Raw genomic sequence first — 18,758 nt, forward strand, 5'->3', positions numbered from 1 at the left:
GTGTTTTAATGGTCACCAGGATACAAGTAGAGAAGTGTTCACAATACAGGAAAACTGGAAACAAACCTAAAGTCCATTGATAGGAGAACAAATAAGTTATTAATTAAATTGTGATAGATTCAACCAATGGAAGATTATGCAACAGTTAAAATGAAAAAATTATTGCTACACACAGGGATATATAGTTTAGAAACTATACTGTATTCAAAATATAAGCTGCAGAAGACTGAAGACACTATGATACTATCATAAGGCTCATAAGCAAGCCAAACTAAGTAATATCATGTTATATGTATCAAAATCTACACAATACATTCATTTTTTAAATACTAGTTTCTCCTAAGATTAATGGCATTAGAAATATCCGAAGCTGGGATGCCTAATTAGCACCCTGCTCTTTAAAGAATGTTACTCTAGAATCAAAATGAATTTCATCAAGACTCTCGTTCTTGTAATTACAACATTATGGAAGTTTGGAAAAGGTTCTATTTGCTCATACTTTTGGAAGGATCTTTAGAGCTTAGATAGTACATGGTAAAGGAGATGAGGTATTCTAAAATAAAGGGAACAGATGGTATGTTCAGACTATTCCAATTCAGGAGGGAACGGACATGCAGATTTATTTAGTGATTTCTATTTCTAATCACTATATATTTGGTCCACGTTATACATTATGGATATTTGCTAAACCAGAAGACTTAAATTTTATAAAACTTTTCCTGTTCTTTAACTTATTTAACAATTACAGCCATGAGACCATAAATTATATCATCATATGTACACTATTAATTATGCAAATGTTTTGGACTTAAGGGCAGGCATATATTTAAGGATGAGGTCAACTGCAATCAAAAAAGATCTCATTCTCAAATGACTGTCTTTAATAATGGCACCTAGATGGATGTGTTAATCAACTCGATGGAAGGAAACCTTTCACAATGTATACGTCTATCAAATCATCATGTTGGACCCTTTAAACATCTTACAATTTTATTTGCCAATTATACTTCAATGAAGCCAGGGAAAATATAATTGCACTTAAACAATTTGAATTATATTACAATTTTTAATGATACAAGTAAAATTAACAGCTTCTTCTGCATCTTCTTAAATCCTACTTCTGTTAATTTCAATCTTGCTACCAAACGCAAAGACTTCATAAGGGCACACTAAAAGAAATAAACAGGCTCATTTTCACATGTGGTAAAAAGGAATTTTTTTTAAAAACTCCTTAAGTTAGACATGACAACAATTTAATTATCTTTTGGCTCTAATCCTAACCTGTTCTCTTTCATCAAGGTATGTGGCACAGTGCTGTGTTTTCTCAGTTCATGCCACTGCATTTCTAAATTACTGTCTCTTATTAGGGAATCCTAACATTACAATCCACCAGGAAGGACTGCCAACTTTTTGCTAACTTGCTCTGAGCATCTTGTTAACTGACTTAGGGAATCCCATTTCAAGAGATGAAGAATGATGTTCCTTTAATCCTTCCTTGTCAGTATAGTCAGTTTTGAGTTTCTCTTTCTTACTCTGCCAGAAAGTGTTTGGCTATAGTTTCCTAATTTCTGAATCTAGAATAAAAAAATCACTCAAAACCTGCACTCTCAACCACCTGCTTTACCTTTAAATTTAAGGACACCTCTCGGTACCATGTCACTGAAACTGACATGTCCCAGATACAGTTAGGAAGAAGCACATAAAAGTTCAGGAAATTTCCCAATTAAACGCACCCTATTATTCTGCTTAATCAACCTGCAAAAATTCTTTCCCAAGAGTTCAAGAAAACGTCCTATAAAATAAGTACATTCTTAAGAAAAAGTTATATCCATGCTTTAAAACAAGTAACATTATAACAATAACATTAGTATATAAAATTATTTAAACCAATGATGGCTAAGCTATACCAGGGACTTGCTTGGGTTTCATTCATTCATTCATTTATTCACTTATATGACAAATATTTCTTGAGTGTCTATTACATGGCAGGTCTGCTCCAGTCTCCAGGGAACAGCAGTGAATAAGCAGCAAGACCTCTGTTCTCATGGACCTTACTGTCTAATCTAGTAAAGGTGGCAGGAAATTAATAAATAAATAACGAAGAAAATATCAGTAAGCACTTTCCACATATTGATAGAGAATGGCTGGCAGGCAACACCGGATGGAGGGGTCAGGGAAGATATTTCCGGGAAGTGAAATTTAAGTGAGATCTAAAAGGTGTGGAGAAACAAGCTACAAAAAACTCAGAGGGACGAGCACATGGTGAAGAGAAACAGCTAGTGCAATGGCCCTAAGAAGGAGGACACACATGGCATAATCAAGGAACAGGAGAAAAAGAAGGCAGTGCTCGGAGAATATGAAGTGCTTGGAGGGTGCAGGGCACGGAGAAGTGGGACATGATGAAGTCAGAGAAGTAGGGAGGGGCTGGATCAAACAGAATTTTGTAAACCAGGATAAGAAGTTTGGATTTTATTCTAGGAAGCCAACAATAGCTTTAAGTAAGGTAGTAACATGATCTTATTTGCGTCACAAAAGATGCTCTGGTTTCTATGCAGAACAAAAAATTGTGGAGCAGTAAATGAGGACGTGGTGGGACCAGTAGGAGACAACTATTGTCACCCGCTGGCGAGACACTGGTAGGCTGGACTAGGGTAGAGAGAGAGATGTAAAAAGAGTACAGAATCAAGAAAATTTTCTAGAGGATTGAATGTGGGAGGTTGAAGGAAACAGAGGAACCAAAACTAACTCTGAGGTTTTGGAAACAAGGAAACCAATGGATGGGAAACTAGGAGAGGAGCAGTGTCAGGAGCGGAAATCAAGAATTCTATTTCTTCCATGTTATGCTTTAGAATCCTTACAGCCATCACAACTGAGATAAATGAATCTATAATAATGGATGCAACTGATTTAGATACGAGACATGAATTATGGGACTGAACAAAATCACCATAGCAGAGCCCACAAATATGAAGAGGAAAGAGGGGTCCAAAGCAGAGCCCCACAGCAGCCCAATATTCAGCCAAGAAAGACCGATTTACAAAAGTAAAGAGAAGAAAGTGTTTTGAGAAGGAAAAAGTGTTCAACTAAGTTAAATGCTGCTGAGAAAACACATAAAACCTTAATGAGCAGAAAAATGAGCACTTGATTAGGAAACACAGAGGTCAGTGGTGACTTTGACATGAGCACCTTAACACAGCAGAGTGGGATGCTTAAAATTGAGATTTCATTTACAACGTTTTATTACTTAGCGTTGACAAGTAAAGATATGAACATAGGACAGGTGGCTCAGGTATAATGAAGGAGAGGAGCATCGCAGGTGAGGAGGCTGTGGCTTTCTGATCCTAAATACTGGACAGATTATCCATATGAGTTATGAACACACAAGAAAGGTGACAAGAAAGTGGAAGGAAGAAAGTGATACGAAAGCTAAAGCCATCATTGATTTCGTGTGTGGCAGGGAGGTATTAAGTGCTCTGTAAAAGGAACAGGAAAAGCTCATGGATAGGAAGGACTACTGGCATGAATTCCACATGTGCTTCGAATGCTTGAAGGAAGAGGAGGGAATGGTTGGGAAGCAGCTTTAGGAAACAGGGAAGACACATCCACCTCTCCTACAGGGTCTGAGGAATGTGAGGTAGGAACAAAAAACCATCTCTCCTCCAGTTGCTGGGGAGGTCGTGTCATCAAATGATAGTGACGTCTCAGTTAGGGTTTATAAGAAGGTCAAGAGAAACATCAGAGAATAGGCTGAGAGTAGGTCGGAGTTTACTGATGAGATTGTGAGTTCCCAGGAGCACAGAGTAAAGGTTGACCCTGTGAGATGGAGAAACAATTTCTGAAGTATTACCTGTTTATCATCTTACCTGTGTTTTCTTTTGCAATACACCAAAAGATTATCGAAAAGAAAAAAAACCCGTTCTTGAATATTTCCAGAAGAAATTTTCAATAAGACTCCACACATTAGCATTTCAGTGCAGGTGTCAGTAATGTTGGACCCCTAAGTCAGAAAAAATGGAGACAATAATGTCTGATTACTTAATAGAAACTTCGGTGTGTAATTCTTTTTCTCCTTAAAAGTATATTTGTTCTTATTTTAAGATGCAATATATGGAGAGGTAAAAGTCCAAACAGTACAAATATTTATACACTGAATGTAGGTCTCCTTCCCTTCCAGTCTCTTCTGGGTCAGTTTCAGCAGATACAACTACTGTTATGAGGTTCTGTGTCTCCTTTTAGCTATTTTATATATGTATGCATACATAAGCATATATGATACATGGTACCTACCTTCTTTAAAAATGAGACTATTTCAAACTTATTCATAACATTAATGGACCCAATATTCCTTTCCTCCTCCTCTCTGTTGCTGGGATAGGAAAAGAGCTCCAAGGACAGATGGCAAAGCATATAAAGTTGTCTAAATTTTGAGCAAGTCTCAATTTATATATCCACCCCCAGGATGGAGAGGATGGGAAAAAAAGAAATAAAAGGAAAAAATCTATTTAAAGAGAGCAATTTTGCATAGAGCCTTTCACTGTAGTTGTTAAAAGTCGGTAGAGGCACACTCATTCATTAAATAAGCCTCTACTGAGTGCCCACTAAGGTTACATGATTAGTGATAAAACTGATTCTTAACACAAGTGCTAACCATTGGAAGTTGAGAGGAGCCACAAGACAGAGGGAGCCTGGGCCCCTGAATCAACAACAGAGGAAAGTTGCCCCCTGAGCAGAACACATGCTTTGGACTGTTGTGCAAGGTGACCATAAACGTCTATTTTGAGCCATTATAAACCTTCTAGTGTATTTGTTTCTACACCTAAACCATCATATCTAATGCACTGAGTTGGACAAAAAAAAATAGGAAGCTTTCAGTAGAGATCTGCTAAGTGTGCTCTGCAAGAATACTTCAGTTTTAAATATGTCTAGTCTTTAAATATCAGTTAAATTTCTGATTCTTTTTAAACTTAATACTTTAATTTTTATTTTTGGTATTTAAAACTCAGAATATTAATTTTAAAGTTCATATTTCCACAATAATAATTGATAATCTTCTGATCAATTATAAAAGTTTAAATTAAAATGACAACCCTTATAACTATAATAAGAGACTTCCCAAAAGGGAAGTTAATTAAGATAGTATCATTGCGTTAATTTGAGTATCTATGTTACAAACACATTTTAAATTTTAGATATTTCCCTCTCTTCTTTCCTTTCATCATAAGAGTAGATACATAAAGGGAGATCTGTCAAACATTTACACAATTTCACATACTTTGTCATGCAAAAACTACCACATATGACTATATATCCTAATTCCAGTGGCAATGATTTCTTATTTATAGTGAATACCATCCCTACTTTAGAAAAACGTTAAAATACAATAGTATTAAAAATGTAAAAAAGAAAACTGCATTGATTCTTGCACAAGGGACCTACACAACATAGGAAAAGCAGTTTGACTAGTAGCAATTTCACGAAAGGTACAAAATACTTCACCTTTGGCTATTTCTTACAGTAGTGCATAAAAGCCAAGGCAGAAAGATAATCTCCTTTATTATGAAAGGTGCTAATTTGCATATTAACTAGTTTTCTAAATAAGTTTCCAAAATTAAATACGTAGGTATTTGTAGATGCATTCCTATACAACAGAAATCCTAACAATACATTTCCTGAGCTGTCTGTGATTATTATCTTTATTAGTAAATATAAGAAGAATTTAATGTAAACTTTAGCTAACTATAATGGTTAGAGGCCATTTATTCCCTCCTCTTACACAGTCTCACGTGAGATTTCGTCCAAGCTCTGAAGAACTCATGTGGACTAACATGTAAAATAGAAAGTAGATATATTACTCTCAGTGATAAAAATAACTGACGACACACTGAATGCTCCCATGAATACGGCCGACACAATCTCCCTCTGTAAGCTTACCTACTTGAAAAGCCATATGATAATCAGAAAGACCCTTGGTGAGCTGGATTTAAGGGGAGTTTGCAAGCCACGGGCTAAGAGAATCTATCTACCACTGGACAAGACTATCCAAAGTCTACCATCTGTCTGCGTGTCTCTCTCTCACTCTCTCTTTTCTCCGCTTCCAGTACTAACACATCAAACTTCTGACTGGCTCCTTTGATTCTTAGCTATGTTTATGACTTCAAACCACTACGGAAAAGGGAGACTAGTGCTTACTGTATACAGTCAGAGTGAGAATTAATAAGACAATATTGTCCCAGCACAATGCCGAACAGAGAAACGACTCCGTAAAGGCTAGTACAATCATTATGACTAGCTTTGAAGGTGGTCTGATTCTGTGAGGTTACTTTATTTTCTTCTGATGTCTGCTGTAGTTCACTCTACATTGATTTTGTGGTCTGCCCTGACAAAAAAGGGCTTCCAGCCTGTTCTTGAATACTTTCAGTAAAGGTAGGTTCATTCCCTCATAAGATAGTTCATTTCTTTATTCAGCCACTCAAATTATTAGAAAGATTTTCCCTACTGTAGAGACAAATCTACCCCCCTTTTTACTCTCTGATTCTATTTTTGCATCCTAGGAGTGGGGGGACACCCTCTTCATCATGATAGGCCCACCAACATCTGAACACTGCTAACACGTTTCCCTTCTGCCTTCCAGGCAATGTAATCCCATTGCCTTTTGACCATTTGTCTTGATTTCAGAAACCTGGGGGGTTGTGGTAACTCTTCTCTGGGTCTTCTCCTGTTTGTAGGGTCTCCCTTAATATGCAACACTTCCAGAAGTGAAAACAACTACTCAGAAGTGAGCTGACATGAAGAATATAGTGATACAATTATTTCTCCAGTCCTGTACAATACATATATATTAATTTACCATAAGATTATATTAGCATATTTATGGCAACCCCATCCTACAATTGATTCAAAGTGCCCATAGTCAACAAAGCACCTAGGTCTTTTTCCTCTAAACTATATTCGAATAGTTTGACTTTTTGGTTCATTTAATCCAGACTAATATCATAGCAAACTCTCAAACTTCTCATTAATATACAGATATGCTATGTTTAAGGTATTACCATAAGTTCCCTCAGCTGCTAGCTCCTGATCAAAAGTCAGAATAAGACTACTTGACCTCTTTGAGGTCAACACTTCTTTTCCTAAGCAACCCAAGGCATCTGCTTAACTATCTATTAATGAAATTTTATGGGGTAATGACATTAAGCCCAACCCTGTAGAATTCAGGGTTATGATTCCAAGTATAGTTCATAATATACACATAACATCACTCATATTACATTATACTAAATCCTACTGAGACTTTTCTATGTTTTTAACATTTAACAGCAGGCTTCAAGAATTAGTACAGTATCACTTCTACTATCTTCTACCACGTTAATCTACTATTAGCATATGAAATACCTTTACTGAATAATTAAATAACTCCTAGGGAATTGTTTATGTACTTAAAGGAATCTGTGTCAAATCACATAGATTTGTCCAAAAACCCCATTCTAAAAGGATAGTTTATAGCATTTCTCTTTATACCACGTTTATCTTTTAGTAAAGAATATCCCCTGTGCCTTTGATTTACCATGATTTACTCTCTGCATTAGTTCCATGACAATGGTAGCTGAAAATCATCAAGAATTTTTAATCGGAGATATGTACAATATTATAACTATTGAAGAAAATTTGGCCCAATGTAGATACAATTTTCTGTGTAATCATAATATGCCCCTCACTTCAAATCCATCCCACCTACAAGTAGAAACTTAATAAATGTCTGTTTTTAATAACATTGTGGCACATTTTCCCCCTCACTTAAATGATAAAATCTACCTTTCTCTGTAGTAAAAAAAAAAAAAATTTTTTTTAAATCATGGCTTAATCTTTGAAATACATTAAGTTTATGATATTTTGAAAATTATGTGCAATTTTTTTTCATTTACCTAGAAATGCCGGGAGAGTTTCTAGGGTTAGGGATAAAGAAGCCAAGCTATAAAATTCACAAGAGAAATTGAAACAAGGCTACAAACACCAGATTGCTAGGTGAGTGTCAGGAGCACTAAAGTCTGTCAAATTGAGACTGTCAGCCGGGTGAACCAGAAAATCAAAAATGTGGAAGTAACGAAACAAGCCAGGCAGATCATCAGAAGAGAGCAAAATCTCTAGGACAATGCTTCTCAGATTTCAGAGTTTGGAAGGCACACCTGAAGAGCTTGTTAAAACTCCAGGTACCCTGGCATGCCCCCCAGAGAATGAAACTGAGAAAATCTGGGGTAGGTTGCAGACCATCCCAGCAGATCTTGATGCACGTGGTATTCCATCAACACTTTAAGCAACAGTGCTTTGGAGGCTTAAGTTCCCCAGCTCAGGTGCTCCAGTGCGCAGGACAGCGACCCTGCTAACACGGAGACAAAGGGGAGCACAGGTCTCTGCCTGAGGAAGAGTCCCAGCTGCTTCCCAGCGCCCAGGGCACAAGACGTCACGTGATCACAGTTACACCCATGGTGTATTTCATCATCACTCAATATTCATTTACATCTGCATAATGTTGCTATTCCTGGTTAGTATTTTATCTTCATTTTGCAAATTGATACAGATTTTTAAATCTAGATACCTATTCTTTGGCAAATACATATTTAGTCATGGAACAATCATGTATAATAAACACTTGGCTCCAGATGAATACTAAAGTCAGGTTTTTAACATTTCTACAACATGCCAGGCAATGTGTTAAACATTTCCGCCTGGTATAAATCTCAAGCAAGTTGACCTCTCTGTTTCTTAAGTTTTAGAAAGAAAAAAAAAAGATGTCGACTTAATTAAATCAGCTTTGTAGACTGTTTCCTGGGTCACCATGTAGGTGTCAGAGGCAGTAGATTACTGGACTGTGAAAAAACTGTGACCTTGAAAAAATACTGCCCATGAAAATAAGCTACTTTAACGGAGTAGTGACATATCATAGAATCATAAATCAACACTCAAGAGGTAAGGTGGGAAAGATTTACTTTTAAAAAATAAGAGGGCTTTGTGAAAATCATTAATTTTGAGCTGCCCTAAAGCCATTACATATGATGTAATATGTATATGCACATATTTAATGCAGATATTTCTAAACAATGTTTTTACCCATACGATTCAGAGTCCTTCTGTCTTTCAGCAATTCCTTAAAAAATAACCAAAATAATGTACTTTTATCATCTAGATTATTTATCTTTTTTAACGCGTATTTCCTTTTAGGGAGCTACATTTATCATGTAAAATCAGAGACTGTTTGCTTGCAATGAATTACATATATAGAATTAAACAGAGCAAAAACCCAGCTAGAAAGTACATGGATAGTTCAAATCCTGACTGCTTTTATTAGATCAAGGAAGGAAGGCTGACTGATAGCTCAAGGTAAGAGTAATCATAGATAAATAACTGCGACTAGTGGTGGGAGACATCCTCATCCAGCTCCCTCTCATTCCTAAAGCTTCTCTTTCTACTCCGACCTGTGGGAACCTATCTTATTCCTCCTCCATTACCACCACCCCAGCAGCGCAAAGGTGAAAATACACTGAGGGAAGTCCATCCGTATACGTCCATTAGACAAAAGAAACAGACCCTGCACTAGAGAAATACCTTTACAAAGACGAGGAATTGAAAAACCTCACATGGTGCATTTGTGAACCATAAACCAGAACAGAATGCTAAAGAGGATTAGAGGACATCAAAGTAGCAGAATAATGAAACAAAAATCAGACTGTAAACAGAACCACGTCAGAATTACTGCCATTAACTAAAAGAGCCAAAAGGATCAAAAAATAGTGAGAAGCCACTGACAATTAATACATAACTACAACGTAATTATATCTGCATTTAATTACCATTCGACCTGCTAGACACTGTCCTAGATACTGGGGACCCAGAGCTGGAGACATGAGCCCTGCTCCCAAGAAACACATATATTAGTGGAAGAAACAGATATGTAAACACAGAATTAAATGCAGTGTGATCATCGCAATAACAGAACATTAAAAAAAATGAGAGTTGGCATGAATTAACTGCGATGAATATCAGAGGTGGCTCCGTGTGTTTATGATTATCTACGCTTTTAATTAATGATATAATTCATTCCATGCTGTGGTTTCAGGTTTCAGCCAATTTTCCAGTAATTTTCTTTGTCAAATTTATGAAGGACACCACTTAAACATCACCTTCCAATACAGTTGAGAGATCAGTCTGAATTGATGGAACAAACAATGACTTCAGTCCATAAAGACTGGGACCCATTTCGGCAACATTCCTCACCAGGAGCTCCTCTTCCTGTTGTGTCTGCCTCATGTTACAAGAATCCAGCAGGAAAATACCAACAATTCAGAATCTAATTTGTTAGGAAGTGAAATCATTTTTGAATACACAATTTGGTATATAACCAGCTGCCAATTATACAATCAGCATACAAGAAAAACTATTAAATTTCAAAGCACCATCACAGAATTTAATGTGGACACACGATGAATTTCCTAAGTGAACGTTAGTTAGGTACCAAAGTATGTATGCTTTCAGAAAATGACAATAGCCAGCAAAGACAATCAGAAGCGTATGTATTTATATTATGGCTTCTTTTCTAATTTCCAATGTTTCTTCAAATATTAACATCATGATTTATGAAGAAGTGCTATAACAGAACAAATCCTCTTCTCTCAATAAATCCAGTAAAAATAATACTGCTAAATCATATCTGGACTATACGAAAGGGTAAATCTTTTTTACGTTAACAAGTTCTCTTAACATAAGTCACATAAGGGTTCATTACTGATTCGCTGCAGCTATGAGGCGGTAAAAATCATTGTAAAATGAAACTATTCACCAATTATCTGACCCCATTATCAGCTCACCCCGCTTAACAACAGAGTCTATCTCATTCATCTTGTCAACCAAACGCTGAATGTCAATTGCAGAAAAACACAAACTGACTGCAGAGAGAAACCATAAGCTTGGAAAAGATGAAAGATGACGTGAGGCCTTGAAACTTCCCCACTCAGATACAACAATACATTGACAGAGGAGAATCTAACAGAGCTAGATCCATTCAGAGTGTAAGAAAAGAAAATTGACAAGACTGACAACTAAATGGGTGTTTCATAAGAGACCAGTTTCAATATCAAAAAGGTCTCTTGAGAAAATTAATGAAACATTTGAATATTCTTTCAAAAAAAATCTTTTTGAAATACTATGGCGCTCAAATGTGAAAGGAAGAATATCACATTGTTGGATCACATAGTTTTGTCATGAAATGTATGCCCCTTCCAAAAAAAGACTCAGCATTTGATTCACTCTTTGAGATTCAAATTATTAACTGAAATTAATCTAAATTCTGTTACATATTAGATAAAACAAAGAATATAAATTTTCATTTTACCAAGATAAAATCCCATTCAGTTTTCCCCCTCTCCCACTTATTACGAAATTTTGGTCCCCTATTTAAGTGAATTCACTTTCAATAGTGTTTTTCTGGAACTATTTATCCTTAACTAACAAGGGCCATCTATAAATCAATTCTACCTCAAGGTGGCAGACAAATTTGTATCCACAAAATCACCTTGTAGAGAGGACAAAAAGAAGCAGGTGTCATCCCAGCCTCTAGAAGACTCCCACTCATGAAATAAGAAGAGAACATGACTTGAAGTCAGTACGCTGTCAGACACAAACTTAACCAATGTAAGCAGCAAATTCCAAAACCAACAAAAGTTGATTTTAAAATAGTTTTGTAGCATTGTATTTCTCCAGGTAAAGATAATCAAGCAATGTCAAATTTCTATTATTTCTTTTTACTTCCTAAAACAGAATAATTATCTTGAATCTTCTTTTCCCAACACTTTCATATATGAATAATTTCCTTCTTGCAATGTTTTGTAATTTATTAAAAAATTATGAAAATTTTTATCATAATTTTTTGTATGGTAATTTTTTTTCCTGATTTGAGAGATCAATTCCAAACAAGTCTATCAAGGACTATGAATTACTAAATGACATGTTTACTGATACTCCTTTGTCAATACAGTTCAGTATGACTACAAAGAGTACAATTATCATTACAATACTATCAACCAAAAAGCAGACAAAGACTGAGAATGGTCCTCTCCTACAAAATGAATCAGTGACTTTTCTTTTTTAAGGGTTTTTTTTTTTTCCTCTTTCTCCCCAAAGCCCCCCGGTACATAGTTGTATCTTCTTCGTTGTGGGTCCTTCTAGTTGTGGCATGTGGGACGCTGCCTCAGCGTGGTTTGATGAGCAGTGCCATGTCCGCGCCCAGGATTCGAACCAACGAAACACTGGGCCGCCTGCAGCGGAGCACGCGAACTTAACCACTCGGCCACGGGGCCAGCCCCCCTGTATCAGTGACTTTGATCAAACAGCTAATAAACTTTCTTTCCAAGTGCATCAATCATTATCCCACAATTACCTTCAGCAGAATATCTTGTGGAATGTTTTGAATGTTGCACAAGATACATGACCGAGATATAATAAATTATACTAATCAAATATGAGCAATTAAAACAAACTACGGATCCCCTGTGGTGGTAGTCACTTAGGCAAATGCTGACAAAAACCTAATTTCTATAATCAACTTACTTTTAAAGGGCAAGAAGGAAAACTAACAATCTAAAGAATCTGCTAAATTCTTATCTGAGAAGGTATAATATTGCATAGTAATAAGGAATATAAGCTTTAGAATCAATCTGCCTATTTTCAAATTATACTCTGCCACCTGTTAGTTGTAAGAACTTGGGTAAATGATAAAGCCCTCATTTTTAAAATCTGTGTGATGGGGATTATAATACTTTAGCAAACTGTTAAGAGACTCACCAAGATTACATACAATGGAGGATGAGCATTTCCCCAAAAGAAAATTGGATGATTGGCAATCAAGGACCTCTGCCCTCCCGTAAGCAAATTTACCCAGCAAGATGAGTGGAATCTTAGATTTTGATCTTGAATCTTGAATGGAGTAATATAAGGATGGAAAAAAACTATCAGAGCCTATCCATCTCAGCTAGGGCCCTCAGGAGACTGCCAAACAGCTTCAGCTGCTGAGACACCCTTTAGAATCTGATAGTGTAGCTTTTCTATTGATTCTATGGGCTACCCAATATCTTTCCAATTAATTTTTCTTTTAGTTTCTCTTGCCTGGGTAAGGTAATATAATGCCTTCAGCAGATAGGCGCATATATGAGACAAAGAAGGGGAATTTCTCAAGGGTAAAATCTAACCGCTGAAGCAAAGCCTCATTTGCACAGCATTTTACACTAGTCAACGCACTTTCACTTATTTATTTGACCCCTGCAATAACCCACAATGTATGGAGGAGAGATTGGATGCATTAGCCCCAAACTAAGAGTCAGAGTCTGGACTAGAAACCAAATCTGCTCAAAAGCCATGCTTTTTTTCATTATGTTATATGATTTGGGAACAATAAATTTCAAGTGCCTATTTACATAAATTCAACATAAGGAATGTAGTGATAATTTAGTAACACAAAATACTAGAAGGGCAAGTCACCTGAGAGATTTTACTGTAAAAACTCTTCATTTGATTAACGGGGAAATAAGACCCTGGTTTATTAAGTGCCTTACTAGAAATAATAATCCATCTACAGCAGAAATCACGCAGATTCATGGTGTACTAGACTCAGATCCCATTCAAGAGAATTTTAGCTACTGGAGCAAGGGTGTCATGTCTAAGGTGGTCCTAAAAGGTCTGCAGGAGCTCATGGAAGGAGCTAGAGAGGGGGCTGGTTCCCAACATTAGCTCAAGGCTCTTACCCTCAAAAACTCTCTAAAGAATTCTATGTTTTGTAACTGTCATGCCAACCAACATGTGTCTCTGGCCCTGTCCTAACCCCACAAGAGCCACTCTAAACATACACAAAACTGTGAGCTGAGCAGTAGTCCCTGTTAGCAATTCATAAAAAGCTCTTTAACCACTGCCACTCCCTCCCAGGCCTGAATTCATCCCGTATGACTGTCTCTCTGTCTCCTGCGCCTTTGAAGTCCTATCAGATAGCAGTTTCTCCTAAGCTTCCCAGAAGGGACCAGGCCTGAGTACTAGAACAGCTTCCCTCCTCCCTCTAAAGTGATAAACTGAGATGGGGAATCAGATTCTGACTCAAGTCGCCAGTCAGTTGGCTGGGCCCCGCTCCAAGCTGTGTTCCCTCAAATTTCCAAAACTTCCGAATCACTGTATGTCTGAGTCTTTCGCAATCATTTTCAAATCCTTCCCAAGCAGAACTTGTGCTGGCACTCTTTTGGAACCCAACATTCATATGATCTCGCCTGTGTCTGCTGGAACGCTAGTCATATCTGAGTTCCTCCAGCCAGTTTCCTGTCTCAGTGGTCCATGTTTCTCTTGTGCTCCAAGTGTTGTAAACCCACCAAGGCACTCACCACTATGGGCTACATATGATATAAGCATGGCTCACATATAGTCTTCCTTTGAGTACCTGGTGTGTATAGTGCAAGAAATATCAACACTTTTAAAGGAATTTCTCATTGCTGCAGTAGACTCAATTTTTAGGATATACATGGGGAGGAAACAAAATTACGACAAATTCCATTTCCCCAGAGCACCAAAAACAGTCTGTGAAGTTTTTGTTTTGGTACAAGGCCTGACAGACGTCACTGACAAATCCTGCAATTTAAAAGCAAGCTCAGTCTTTCTTCCAACGTTTGAGTGACAGCAGAACGGCAAAAGCAAACTTTAGTCCATTTTTCTCATCCCAGCAGGACAACGGCTCCCCAGGAAAAGAATTATCATTATGAATCAACTGTAAAACACACAACCATTTTAACTGATTGAAATAAGTAGCATTCATGCTGAAATGGGAGGTCACCCTGGACACTGGAAATGGCAGAATATAGATGAGGAGGAAGTTAAGACAGACCCCAGTTAGCATTTTAAAAGATTTATGGCAAAGAGCAGATAAATAGGAGAATTCCCTGAGGTCGATGTTTGAGGTTTCTTCGCAAATCTGAGCGGATACAATTTTAGATCTAAATGGAAACCAACATATTGAAGATAGGAAACAAATTAGTCAGTTATAAAGCCCTAAAGATAAAAGCAATCCACTTGGAGTTGCATGATACAATGCTTGGTTGGAAACATTTTAAATCTTCTTTACACGTTAAAAAAATCTTAATTGCTTACATTATCGTAAGAAATTACCCTAGTAAACTTACCCTAGAAATTACCCTCGTAAAAAGCTCATGCTCATCTAAATTAAGGTAATTTGAAGACAGAATTGTAATTTATTCTTTATATAGTGCTAAAGTAATACAGGGCTCCAACGCCAGGAAATAACTGGGATTCAAACTGAAAACACGACAGACTCTGAATATCACTCTTCATTTGCTTTTTTGTAGTTATTTTTAAATCTCTCTTTAACAAATCATGAAACCATAAAATTTTTCACCTTGAATGGACCTTCAAAATCATATCATAGTCAGTTCCTTCATTTTAGAAATGAAGAAATTCAAATTTAAAGAGATTAAAGTGAGCTTAAAATGAAATTCATCAAATACCTAATTTAGAGTCTGAAAATAATAACATCCCAGCACATGTATGGAGACTTACTCCCCTTCTTTACTCTCTCCAGGATTCAGGCTATGAGTTTATTGACCAAAGTTAAGATAGGAAAAAAGTGCACTCATGATGCACAAACAGGGAAACATCAAAGCTTATAACCCACACGGTGTTGACTGGCTCTCTTACAAAGCTTTCAGATTGAAGTTACGTCAATTAACTGCCAACTTTACGATATTTAGAAATAATAATGACAGCACTTTTCAGAAATGCTTATAGCCCTCTGGCATTATCTAGAAAAATGACCATGTATGAGTCCATACAATGCCAATAATTCTACACATAGCACGAGACACAACAAAACTATTTTAAGCTCCAACGTTGAGTACAGTGAATGTACCTCCCAGCCTTCAATGTGAGACTGCCATTCCTCTAAAACTTCTAACTTCTCCATCTGTCTCTTGGCCTCATTTATGTTGGAACAGACGGCTTTCATGGCTTGGAGTGCTTCCATCACGGCTGCGTAGTCACTGTGTTTCCTCGGCGTCCGCTTCAGCAACTCCTGTTTAGACACAAAAAACAAATCGCCCTTTGATCTTCCACTTTCTGGTACAGCAGGTTCAGACTGACCAGGAAATGAAAACTGCAAAGGTCGTGAGAGCCACTTTCAGAGGTGACATCACCAACGCCACTAAGATTAAGATCAAAAGTGAAAAGTTGAATCAATGAAGAAGCGTTACTCTATACACATTGTGGAGTCACTTTAATTTTTCCCTCAAAACCACATTGGTTTTAAAAACTAGATTTCTCCTTTCAAATTGTCAAATATCTTACCTGCAGCATGTCATTTTTTATAAGTTTGACTTTTGCTCCCGCAGAAGGACATCTTTATATGTTAATTTCATTTTCCCAGAGTCTTTAACAGAATAGTAAATATTTAAATGAATATGTCCCATAATTGCAAAGATAATTTAAATGCCTTATTTTCTAATAATTTTTTGAGAAACTATAAAAATACATCATAATGGAAGCAAAATTTTTAAATAATGTCTTATATTCTAGCAAAGTAATTTATACATTCCACAATACTCCATCATTAAAGGAGCAATTTATGCTCTTCTTACCAATAACTCAAGTTCATTCTCTGCAATGAATGAACTAGCGTATACCTCTCAATAGCTTTCTTTTTGGTTTTGTCTTTGGGGGAGATTTTTTGGGTTTTTATTTATGTTTTTTCCATTCAGCATATCAGAACTAGCATAATCTTTAATCTTTTAAATATATTAATTAAAAGGTCTTGTTAGTTGTTTAGAAGCACAAAATTAAACATCTTCACCCACTGTCTAGACAGTTGTGACCACATTGCTTTTTAATTAGTCATTTGTTTCTTTACTACGGTTGCCATCATCATGTAACTAACACAATTACAGAAATCCTGAGGCAAGTCTTTCAAAGAATTTTCTTAATTTTTAACATACAGTGGGAAAATATGTAGTTGTTACACTCTCTTGAGGCCTATTGTTGTTGAAAATTCTGCTCTAAACTTTGACTCTACATTCCATGTGTTCACACTGTTCTGCCAGGCTAACACCAGAAGAACACAGATTACACCAGTCCCAAGACAAGGTTTACAAAGTTATGCTGGATCACACATCCACAAAAGAGATATGCAGGCTTCTTGAGAAATTCTAAAGTGTAGACATATTTGTAAACTCTGTGAAGTAGTCAAGTCAGTCTTCAGGCTATGATTTGGGGCACTATAGAATTGTGCCCAATAAGCGTCTGTGGGTTGAGACATGAATTTAAATAATGTAAAATAGTGCGAAAAATGACTAGTAATAACCTTCTGTCACTTAGTTGCTATGAACCCTCTATTGGCCAATCCCATAATTTCAATTTCCACAAATTAGACCAACGTATCTTTCCTTTAACACACAGCCTAATCCCCTCATGTTTTTCTGTGAATAAACCAAACCATCCAAAATCAAAGAGGATACCAACAATTTTTCAGTTGAGGGTACAACAAAGAAAAATATCAACACCAGCATATCTACTACCTAAGTAAATAGTTTTTCAGTTTCTTTGTGAAGATAATCTTCCAAAAAAGGAAAAAGATGTCATGTCTCCACTGCTTGAGGGTACTCTGAATTGACCTCTTTCTTCCTAAGCAAGGATGTGTCCACAATCCTGTCTTCTGAGAGGTCAGCCCAAACACCTGAGTCATCCCTAGCCAGAAATGAGTGATTTAGAACAATCATCTTGCCATGATGTATTTCTCTTAATATCACTATGACCCTTGACCAAAGCCCTGGGATTCCAGCACCAGGACCAGGAATCACTGCAGGGATGAGCACACATGCAAATCGGAGTCAGCCCGTGGGAGGGACTCTCAGACAGGCAGGAGTCACATGGCAGCAACCCTCTCCCCTCTGAAGACCATGCCAAAGCGCTGCAGAACCGGAAACCCCTGTGCGAGCTTCTCTTTGTGGCTGAACCAGGCAAATTCAAGTTGCTTTTTAACAAGGAGAAATCCCTTTCAAAGAAATTTTATGCAGAAACCCAATTTATGCAACGGACAAAAGTATAGTAAAAAATGTATTTTTAGTTCAAATTCATCACAGTGACTTCTCAAAAAGTAAATCAATAAGAACACCAGTTAATATGTCCATATGTCTATTTCTGAGTATTTTTCAAATTTAGATACCAAGTAGTAAATAATATATTAAAATAAATCAGAATCAAATATGTATGAGTAATAATGGCTAACCTTCATGGAGTACATACTACGCTAAATGATTTGTATAAAATAGTTCAATTTATTATTAGTATGTCATCTTTATATATATGCATATTTATGCATACACACACATATAGTACATATACATACATATACACAATCTTTAGGTATATGCCATAATTTCATCATCATCATCATTTCTGTTTCACAAATGAAAACCCAAGGCTTTAAGAGGTTAGATTATGTGCTCAGTCATCTGGCTAGTAAACAGAATACTTAGGATTTGAACTCAGAGCTCATGTTCTCAACTGCCTATCCTGATACTATAGTTCCAAAAAACTTCGTTTCCAGAATTGCTCTTCTAATCTATGCACAGGTCCTTGAAGTACAGGCAGTAACTAGCACATTAAAATATGCTTTTCATAATAAAAATTTTGGTCACTATAATGAAGCAATAATAGAGCTACAACTATTAATG

General features: G+C 36.6%; 1 protein-coding gene across 1 annotated transcript in view; it reads right to left on the bottom strand.

Moving 5' to 3' along the window:
* PREX2 (phosphatidylinositol-3,4,5-trisphosphate dependent Rac exchange factor 2) overlaps positions 1–18,758 on the bottom strand; it is a 278,353-nt gene that overhangs the window by 176,843 nt on the left and 82,752 nt on the right. Inside the window, exons 6-7 of the mRNA XM_023648497.2 lie at positions 15,944–16,105; positions 3,864–3,997 (exon numbers count right to left, since the gene is read on the bottom strand). Of these exons, the coding sequence (XP_023504265.1) occupies positions 3,864–3,997; positions 15,944–16,105 (296 nt within the window). The remainder of the gene's footprint in view (positions 1–3,863; positions 3,998–15,943; positions 16,106–18,758) is intronic.

Source organism: Equus caballus, chromosome 9 (genome assembly GCF_041296265.1).
Source record: "Equus caballus isolate H_3958 breed thoroughbred chromosome 9, TB-T2T, whole genome shotgun sequence".
In the NCBI taxonomy this organism is placed as follows: Eukaryota; Metazoa; Chordata; class Mammalia; order Perissodactyla; family Equidae; genus Equus; species Equus caballus.